A 9,853-nucleotide genomic window follows, 5' to 3' on the forward strand; every position below is an offset into this window, starting at 1 on the left:
TGCAGTATTTCCGTCATCAATCGCACGACTTCGATTCACTTGGCGCAACTAGCGGCGCATCTGTTGTACAATATCCGTATGTACATGCTCCTCGCATATACCTTAACTACCGGCCTTCTTCTTCGAGCCAATGTTCACCATTACACGGACATCTATAGCGCCCATTTTCTTGTCTGACAGCGATCTTTGGTGGTCAGCAGGTCAAATGCCATCGATTGACCAACGCCATGACCGACAACAGATTCGGTTTATGAGGAAGATCGCAGGGGTCATTAAAGTATTTGATGCTCTGTGGCAGGGAAGCAAGGGATAAATCCTCACAAACAATCATGTCATGCCGACTCGGCAAGCTCGACGACCCGTTGCGCCGCGCGTCCAAAGTCGGATTCCACGTACAGCCCCAACTTTGCTTCCTCCAGCTATATCGGGGGATTGAGGTTAGCTTGGCCGGTTGCCAGCTCTGCGCCTTCAACGATGGACCTACAAGCTGGAGACCCTTCTCCGAGTTGGTGCCCTGCAGTCTAACGACCATTGGCACGCGAATGTCCAGCTCATCGGCAGCGCCAATGATGGACTCTGCAATCATGTCGCAGCGAGTCAGGCCTGTGGCTGATCAGCAGAGGTCCAGGCACGGTCAGCTGCCAAGATGCCACGGTTTTTCTACCTCCATAGATGTTGACCAGTATCGCCCTGACTCTCTTGTCGCGCGTGATAATTCCAAATGCTTGTTGCATCGTCTCTTTGGTGGCCTTCCCGCCTGCATCTAGGAAGTTTGCGCTCGCGCCCCCCTGGAAGCCAATGGCGTCGTTGGTCGCCATTGCCAACCCTGCTCCGTTGACCACGTTGGCAATGTTGCCGTCCATCTTGACGTACACCAGGCCGTGCTTCTCTGCTTCGAGCTCTTCGGCGACATCTTGGCTTGCGTCTCGAAGAGCAAAGAGGTCTGCTTGGCGCTTCGCCGCTGCATTGTCGAAGACGAACCTGGATCCGATGCTCGTCAAGGTTCCGTCCGCTGAGCACGCCAGCGGGTTGATCTCGAGCATCGTCGCGTCTCGTTTCGAGAAAATGTCAAATATTTGCTGGAGTACATGCTCAAGGTTCTTCGTTTCGCGCGGGCTTGTTCCGAGCCGCGCAGATATCTCAGAAACGAGGTCCGATGTGATGCCTTTCGAGAGACCAAAGTTGAAGGTGAAGATACTTTCCGGGGAAAGCCGGGCTATCGCATCAATGTCTCTGCCCCCCTTTTTCGAGATGACAATGGCTGGACTATAGTTTTCTCGGTCAATCATCATTGCCAGATACCAGTTCCATTCCGACTCGACAGACTCCGTGATGTAGAGCTCATTCACCCTGATGCCTTGTGGAGATGAGTACCGTCTGCGGAAAAGACTACCGAGCATCTCCGAAGCCATGGATTCGCCTTGCTTTGCCTTCTCGACTGCTTGAACTCCGCCTCGGAGGCCACTCTCAAATTCGCCGTCTTCGCGGCCGCGTCCAAGAACCTGCGCCTTGATGACACATTTTGGTCCTTCCAGTGAGTTAGTTCAATCCAATCGCCTGCTGTGGTCAGCTTATTCACCTAGCTTATCAATTGCCTCTCGGACTTCGGTCACGCTTCGGGCAAGCTGACCGCGGGGAACTGGCACTCCTAGCTGCACACCCAACCCCGTTAGAGGTCATCATGAGTGAACAAGGGCAGCTGGGGCAGTCTGGGTGCGCTTTACTTGGCTCAGCAACTTCTGAGACTCGTGTTCGTGCAGACTGAGTGGTCGTGTCTGCACTCTAGCCGCGTACTGCAGCACAGGAGGTTAGCTAAGAGTCACGGATCGCTGCAGTGGCTGGAAAGTGAGGTCTGCTTGGTACCTTTGGCGTCATTCGCAAGAGCCTCAGGGACATCTGACAGAGAGCCATCGAACCAGCCTATGGGCTTGAAGTCTATATGGTGGTATTGATGGCACGATAGACGATTTCACGGGCTCGCATGTTTGGCTCCTCGGGTATTTGTCGAGCGTCGTCTCAGGCAGTGTATCTTAGAAGAACTTCTCCAGAACACAGGCATCGTCGACTCCACGTGCTTTGCAATTATCGGGTTCAACTTCCAAGAGCTCACGAACTACGAAATCTTTTGTGAGCCGGCCACCTAAAATAGAATGGAAGCGCTGACTGCACTACCAAAACCAGACGCACCTCGGCTATTGACGGGGAGGAATGCGGAGGATGCGGAGTATCCGGGGAGGCTGGGCGGCGCTAATCACAAGCAAGCAAGTGATTCTGTTGGGCAACAACCGTCAATTAGGTAAGGGTTGCCTGTGCAAACAGGGCCCAAGGAGCCACACACACACATCCACACAAGGATAACCCATCTCTACACATGAGGCCAAGGGAGGTTGCAAATTGGTATCAGGAGCCAAGGACATCAAGGAAATCAGGGTAAGGCTATGTTAGCAGCTATATCAGGGTCTAGAAGAGGTATCTGTACGTATAATACCCCTTTGGGTCTCACGTAGCTAGAAAGGGGCATGCACATTTGTCACATCAATTCGTTGCCCCTGATCACTTCCACATGCGCTCTCAAACACCCGTTTGAGAGATCCATATTCGGCAATATGGCACTTATCGTGGTGATGAGTCCACACGTGCAGCGCGTGTACAGAAAGGAATGACGGGAATGATTAAAGAAGACACATGTTGCTTGAGCTTGACAGCGCCATTACAGAGTTTCATTCTCATTCTAGAGAACTGTGCGCATTATTACGCGTATCTGGAGCCGAAGTGCCTCATTGTATTCAATCTCGTCATGCGAACACCTCAGACTTCATGCACGCTATTCCATTCTTCTCAGCAACAATCTCATAGGAATGCCCTCTGGCCTCACCAACTTTGCATCGTCCAGTGCGGATATGATAAGTCTCGCCTGCATAGACAGGTGACAGAGCCCGATAGTTGATGTTTGTTGGCTCACTTTCGTTGCCGTGAACATCACGCCAGTAGTCGAGAATGCAGATGAAGTTCAACGGTCCGTGTACGACGAGTTGGGTGTCCCTCGACGTCTCAGCACCAATATTCATTGTAATGTATTTTGTGTCCATTGAACGTAAGTGCTGAGAAGCGGAAAAGGCAAACGTAGGACTAATGTCGGACAACAGAGTTTGGTTCATCCGAAAACGAATGAGCACCGGAGTGCTGCCTTTCCATCGACGCATGCACCGCGCCAGAGCATTTAGCCCCCGGCCCACATGCGTCTTGTAAAAAGCTCGGGTACATTGAAGGTGAGGTTAATGCCATCCGGGCCGAGTTGCATCTCGACTGCCTCGGGGGTGAAGTATACAAGGTGATATCCAGGCGGGATGGGAGTGCCTGCGGGCGGCGGATCATTGGACACGTCGATTTTCCCCAGACGCGATCTCCCGAGTGCCAGAGCAAGATTTTGAAGTTAATTGGCGTCGAGAATTTGGCGACGGACATTGACGGAGCCTGCAAAGTTGTCCAAAAGACGCAAGGCCGCATCGTGGGCTGTCGTGTTTGGAAGCCACGTTCTAGACAGACAGAAGGTGCGCAGCTGCTCCGGCCACAGAGACGACGCAAAGCGAAGCGTCCGGCGCATGCTTGCGCTTTGAGCCATGTTTATGTCTAGCACAGACCTGATCTTGTACGTTGCATACGCACAGGTCGAACTGAACTGAGGATTAGTACAGTTGTTCATATGCCGTCCGTTCACGTAGTTGACCAGTTGAACTAGAGAGCCAGCTAAGCCCTATAGACAGAGTGATGGGGGAGATAAATTAGCAAGCATAACATAAGCAGTTGTCATTCTAACCTCGGTCACATTCCGAGGCCGGATGTCTTTCCCAGCTATGGATGCGTTCGTAATTTTTTTCCCTGGAAAACACGAGAGGGCCTGCCACTGTCGCAATCCTGTCTAGAGGGGCATGCACCCAAAGTCTCCAAAGTTGCTCCCTGGTTCAAGCCGTTCTCGCCAGAGGCACGCGCAAGCGCTCAGCATAGTAAACCTTGCCGCACCAAGCCGAGGGAGAGCACATGGTTGAGGACCGCCAAGCCATATTGCAGGGAAATCCAGGCGGCGGTAATGGGGACGAAATGCGGTCTTTATGAGTTCTTTATGCGGCCTTTTCAATACAAAGAGCGACTACAACTATACGACTTTTGTATCTTGATCAATGAGGAGCAACAGACCTCTCGGCACCAAATGCCAGACCGTATACTTACATCTCAGGGCATCCTCACAGCCCCTCCCTATCTTTAACGCCGGGTATGGTTTCTGGCCCTCCCTCTCTAATGTCGTGTGCGATTTCCAGCCCTCCCTAGATTTAGCTAGTATTATATGAGGAAAAAATAATTATAGTAGGGAATTAAAGGAGTATTACTCTGGTTAAATTATAATATTTTAAGTGGTTTATGGCGGTGGGCCGTAAGTAATAAGCCGATAAATCTTAAGGTCTGGGCATGATCCTAACGCTAAGGGCCGGCGCCGGCGCCCTCCTCTTAAGTCGACGATATAGCAGCACGAGGCATCTTTTAACTGTTATAATAGCTTTATAAACGCGGCAGCCGCACGATCATGCGAGAATTAAAAGGCGGTAAGGAAAGCAGCTAATAGGGATATAAGACAGTTTGTGGATCAGTGTAACGCAGCAGGAGGGGATGCCACTACGCCAATAATTGCCTATACGAGCAAAAAGTCCGCCAATGACACCGACTACGGTAGTATCATTGCCGGCTGCGGTGTGGCGCTGGGGTATGAAGCCGATGCCGAGAAGACGGCAGCGCATTTCGGACACTTGCCCGACGGGCAGCGCTATTACCGCACCGGGGATCAGGGCGTAATGCACCGAGCAGGCTACGTCGAGATCCTCGGCCGCCTGGACAACCAAGTGAAGATGAATGGTTTCCGCGTCGAACTGGCGAAATCGACAGCGTGCTGCAGGCTCACTCGGCAGTGCAAGCATCGCTTTCACGGGTTGTCGCCCACGGCGGCCAGAAATCCCTAGCGTCGTACGTAGTGCCGCTGGTGTTTGATCGCCTGGCATTTAAGCTGGAAAAGCGCGGGATAAGAAGGGGAATAGACGCTTCGGCAACGGTCAAGGACTTGAAGCCGCTCACGCCACAGACGATATTGTCCGACGCTGCCCGACGGGCACTGGCCCGCAAGAGCTATCGCCGCTATTATCAGGCTGACGACCAACTGACGCTGGAAACGCTGCAACCGTTGCTTCGCATTACGGTGCAGCCCGCGAGGAATAAGCGCCGGCTGCACCTGCCTCCGGAAAGGCTGTGGCCGGAGCTTGCCGTGCTGCTGACGCCCCTGCGCGCCTTCAAACATCAAATCGAAGGCCTAAACAAGCACATCTACCCTTCTGCAGGCGGGCTTTATCCCGTGAGAATATACGTGACGCTCTCCCGCGCCTGGGGCGAGTGTCGGGGCCATTGCTATTACCACCCTGAAAACCACGCACTGATGCAGCTTGCCGACGATCCCCAACTGCTGCCGGAAACAGGAGTCTATCTGCACCTGAATGCGTTTCTGCCGGCCATTGAGCCCGAGTACCATGAAGATGCGCCGGCGTACAGCATGCTGGAAGCAGGGTGTTTTTTTTTTATATCATTACTCGCATGCAGCCTCTAGGGCCATGGCGAGGCTAATAGGGGCCTAGTCCTAGCTAGCTATAGAGCCCGAGGGCTTACAACCAATTAGGGAAAGGGTACAGAGGCAGCCTTCAAAAGTTATCGGCCACGCTAAATTAGACCCTATAAGGAAAAAGGAAGTAGCAACCAAATTACTATAGCACCGTTCCCAGCTTATACCTAATCCAGCCTGCCCTCGCGATATTCGTTGCCGCCCTTAAGTTCAATTATTTTCTGCATATAACGAGGGATTCGTTCGATCTAAGCCTATATCTTTTCTTACGGTAGCTCCTTCCAAGCAAGATCCTTAGCTCGGCTCTTTAGCGCGCCCTTCTTTATAGTCGTTCTTTTTATCTATAGCCAAGCTAGCTTAATAGCGTCAAGGTTAGGCGAGTTGCCGCACTAATAAAGCCGTTGAATATCGTGAGAATTATAGAATCGTTGCTAAATATAGTAGTTATAGGCAGGAGCCTTATCTTCTTATATAATCGTCCTAGAAAGCTTAGCCTCGTACTCTTTAGTAAAGGGAAAGAGCTTAGGAAGAAGAATCTTCTTCTAGTAGCGGAACTAGTCGATTCCGCCGTGCTTAGAGCCTCGTATAAGCTTGCCTAACTTCTAGTTAAATTTCTATCGAGGTTTAGGTCTAGGAAGTTAACGGAGATATAGTCTTCGTAAGCTATTATTAAGTTCCTACTCCTCTTTTAGTAGGGGTTTAAGTTCTTTATTTATTATTATAATAGCTTTATCTGCTGCCTTCTTCTTAGTAGTAGTCTTTAGTGCCTAGCAGTAGCTTAGGCCCTTCTTATTATATAAAAAGCAGCCCTAGAATATAAATTCTAAGGCGCCTTTCTATCTCTCGTAGATATAGCTTTAAGTAAAGCGCTTATTAGCTTTCCTCTATATACGATAGCCTCCTTGTCGATATAGTAAGATAATAAAAGTCTCGTCTAACTAAATCACCTTCTTTTAGTCCTCGAGGGTCTAATCTTAGTATATAAGATACTAGGCTAGTCGTTCTTTTTATATCTTCTTCGTTAAGCCTAGCTTCCTCGTAGGCTTCGTCTTCTAGAAGCCTACTAAGCGGAGGACTCGCTATATAGTCATTGCTAAGACCGGGTGCCCTACTAAGCTTAGCTCGCTAGCAATATTAGCGTAGTTATTTTCCCTTCTATATCTATCGCGGCGAACCTTCGTAAGAACCTTATCTTAGATTATAGGCTGCTTAGAGGGACGGCTAGAACGAGGGGCATCTTAGAGCTACTCGTCTTAAAGGGTTAAGGGCAGTGTATCTAGCTTAAAGCCGCGTTAAAGAGCTCGTATATAGATATATTTAACTGTTCTAAGAGGCACGCTAGTTAAGGCAGTAACTTTAGCAGCCGATTTCCCGCCGCCTTAAAGCACTATAATAAGGGCTCGAGTCGCGATATCTATTTTTCGCCTTATTATTATTAGGAATGTTAAGAAAGGCGGAGGGGCGGCTGCCGTATAAAATCGCGTGCGGGGCACTCTATTTACTTTACTACTTCCTTTTTCCTTATAGGGTCTAATTTAGCGTGGCCGATAACTTTTAAAGGCTTCCTCTATAGCTGTAAAGGTAAAGATAAAGGAAAGGTTAGTCTGGTTCCTCCCGCGCGGTGATTTTCCCCCCTAAGGGCCCTAGGGCCCCTAGGTTACTCCTTTTCGAGCTACTTAGCTGTCCCTATCTCTGTTTTAGCTAAGAAGGTTAGAAGGGCTTCCCTTCCTTCCTTAGAGCTATAGAGAATAGGTAGGCTAAGGGCCCCCTCCTATCTCTTAGAGGTCTAGTAAAGGACCTCTCTTTCCCTCCTATAGTTCGGGCACCTTAGGATAAGGTGCCTAGCTATATACCTTCCTTAGCCGTAGCGGTAGTCGTCTCGGTCTACCTTATTAGTCCTTTTTAAGAAGGAAAGTAGGAAGCCGGCCTTAAAGAGGAGCTAGTAGAAGGCCGAGAGGGTCGGCCTAGGCCTCCTTATAAGGTCCTTTTCCTAGCTAAGGGCTAAGCGGGGGGTCTTTTAAATAAACGTATAGTATTTACCTAGGCCCTTAGCCCTAGGGCCTTTAGCTGCCTTAGTAGCCTAGAGTCCCTTTTAATAGTCCTTAGTAGCTTACTAGACCTTTCTTTATAAGTAGCTAATAGAGACTAAGGGGGTCCCTTAGGTAGGGGCCCCTAAGCCTTTTTTAGCTAGCTAGTTAGTAAGCTCGTTACTAAAGATCCCTAGGTAGCTAGGGCACTAATATAGCTATACGTTATAAAAGGCTTCTAAGCTAGATAGGAGCCTTTTAATATATATAGCTAGGTCTAAGAAACCTATAACCTTCCTTATAGCGGCTTAGCTATCTATAAAGATATAAGTATCTATAAGGGGGTTAAGGGGGCTAAGCCTTAGGGGCTAAGGCCTCTTAGCTAGGTCTTTTAGGACCCTTAGTATCGCGAATAGCTTTACGTTAGCTATTTCGATTAAGGACCCTAGGTTCTTATAGTATACTTTAATTAGCCTATTTTCTAGGCTTATTTCGTAAAAGGAGTAAGCGTTAGTCTTTATAGGGGATCCCTTAAGGCACCCCTTAGAGCTATTAGTATAGAAGGCTAAGGGCCGTAACCTAAAGTCTTTTAGGCTAGCTAGGCTAGCTAAGAAGCGTTAGTGCTACTTCTTAGCTAAGGGCTTAGGGGCCTCTATTATTATAATAAAGGCCTTAGGCTTTAAGGCCTATAAGGGCTCCTAGCTAGCTTTCCTTCTTTCTAAGTTATAATTAGGTCCTATAAAAGCTACTAGGCCTTTAAGGAAGCGGAAGAGCTATATATATAGCCTAATATAGCTTAAGGCCCTTAGGTTAGAGCCTAAGTTAGCGAGGTCGTCTTATATAGCTAGGTTATAAGCCTGCCTTATAGGGCGACTAAGTAAGAAGTATAGGGTCTAGAAGGCGTAAGAGAGGTATGCCCTTTTAAATTATACCTCTAGTAGCGGTAGGGCTGCTTTAGCTTCTAAAGCCTTAATAGGGGATCCTTTAAAGGCTCCTAAGACCTTTAAAAGAGCTTAGTTTTAGAGCTTTTAGAAAGGCTTTATTAGGCTCTTAAGGGTCTTAGGCCCCTTATACTAAAGCTAGGCCCCGTAGTTTACTATAGAGGTTATATAGGCCTAGTAGAGCTATCTAGAGGCTTTAAATAATAAGCCTTTTTATATAGAGGTTAAGCGGGATAGTCCTTTAAAGGCAGCTTATATAGAGGCTACCTTCTTCTTAATAAATTATTTAAATAGGAGCCTAGAATAAAAGAAGACCCCTAGCTACTATACTAAGGGCTTTGCCTCGAAAAATAAGCCTCCTACTATTATACCCTCTAAAATAAGCTACTATTACCTACTAAAGTAGATAAGTTCTATCTTTAAGGGGTCGAAGTAAACCCCTTAGTCTTTAGCTTATTTAAATAGGTTAGTAGCTATTGCTTCTAGCTACCGAACGTTCTTCTTAGCCGAGGTCGACGTTATAGAGATACTAAAGTTATCTATATAAAATAGCTAGTATCCCTTAGCCGCTAGTATCCCCCTTATATATAAGAGGAATAAAATAGGGCTAATAGGAGACCCTTAGGGCACCCCTATTACTAGGTCTATAAGGGGCTAGACTTACCCCTTAAAGGCTAGCTAGATCTTCCTTTCGGTAAGGAAGTAGTCTACCTAGCTTATAAGGGCCTTAGGGAGGTTTAAGTCCCTTAGGACCCTTATAAGCTATTCCTTCGATACGAAATCGAAGGCGTAAGCAGGGTATATACTAGCGCTACTAGTAGAGCATAGCCGTCTAAGCCCTATAGCGCCGCTGCCCGTTGCCTACTACTATAAAGATAAACTCTGCTTAGTAAGCTATTATTAGTCGGAAGAAGGAGAAGAAGGGGGAATTAATATAGCCTTATAGCCGCCTAATTATATACTACTACTACTTAAAACGGCAGCCGGCTAGGGTAGCTACTATTTCTAGGAACGGCAGTTCTAGTACTACGGTAATATTCTACTTAACTTTAACTTTAGCTAGGGCGAGTATAATACCGCTATTATTAGTTAGCCGTTAGTACTACTACTACTACCGGCGGAAATACTAGTACTAGAGCACGGGCGTCTTATATAGTGCGTTAGTAAGAATCTACTAACAGCGTTATTAGGTAGTTATCTACTAGGTTAGGTCGAACTAGGGGATTAAT

General features: G+C 48.0%; 2 protein-coding genes across 2 annotated transcripts; one reads left to right on the top strand and one right to left on the bottom strand.

Moving 5' to 3' along the window:
- Window positions 1-332: 332 nt before the first annotated feature.
- On the bottom strand, window positions 333-1,911 carry HRG_00014 (ATP-grasp domain-containing protein; the record flags this gene model as incomplete). The annotated part of the gene is made up of 6 exons (XM_044858485.1): window positions 333-419; window positions 485-603; window positions 665-1,528; window positions 1,580-1,652; window positions 1,725-1,793; window positions 1,864-1,911. The coding sequence occupies 6 exons, from the start codon at window positions 1,909-1,911 to the stop codon at window positions 333-335; spliced, it is 1,260 nt and encodes a 419-aa protein (XP_044724885.1).
- Window positions 1,912-4,579: 2,668 nt separating this feature from the next.
- On the top strand, window positions 4,580-5,682 carry HRG_00015 (AMP-binding enzyme domain-containing protein; the record flags this gene model as incomplete). Its single annotated transcript, XM_044858486.1, has 4 exons — window positions 4,580-4,598; window positions 4,654-4,905; window positions 4,959-5,604; window positions 5,673-5,682. The coding sequence occupies 4 exons, from the start codon at window positions 4,580-4,582 to the stop codon at window positions 5,680-5,682; spliced, it is 927 nt and encodes a 308-aa protein (XP_044724886.1).
- Between the last annotated feature and the right edge of the window lie 4,171 nt (window positions 5,683-9,853).

Source organism: Hirsutella rhossiliensis, assembly GCF_020360975.1.
Source record: "Hirsutella rhossiliensis strain HR02 chromosome Unknown scaffold00001, whole genome shotgun sequence".
Lineage (NCBI taxonomy): Eukaryota > Fungi > Ascomycota > Sordariomycetes > Hypocreales > Ophiocordycipitaceae > Hirsutella > Hirsutella rhossiliensis.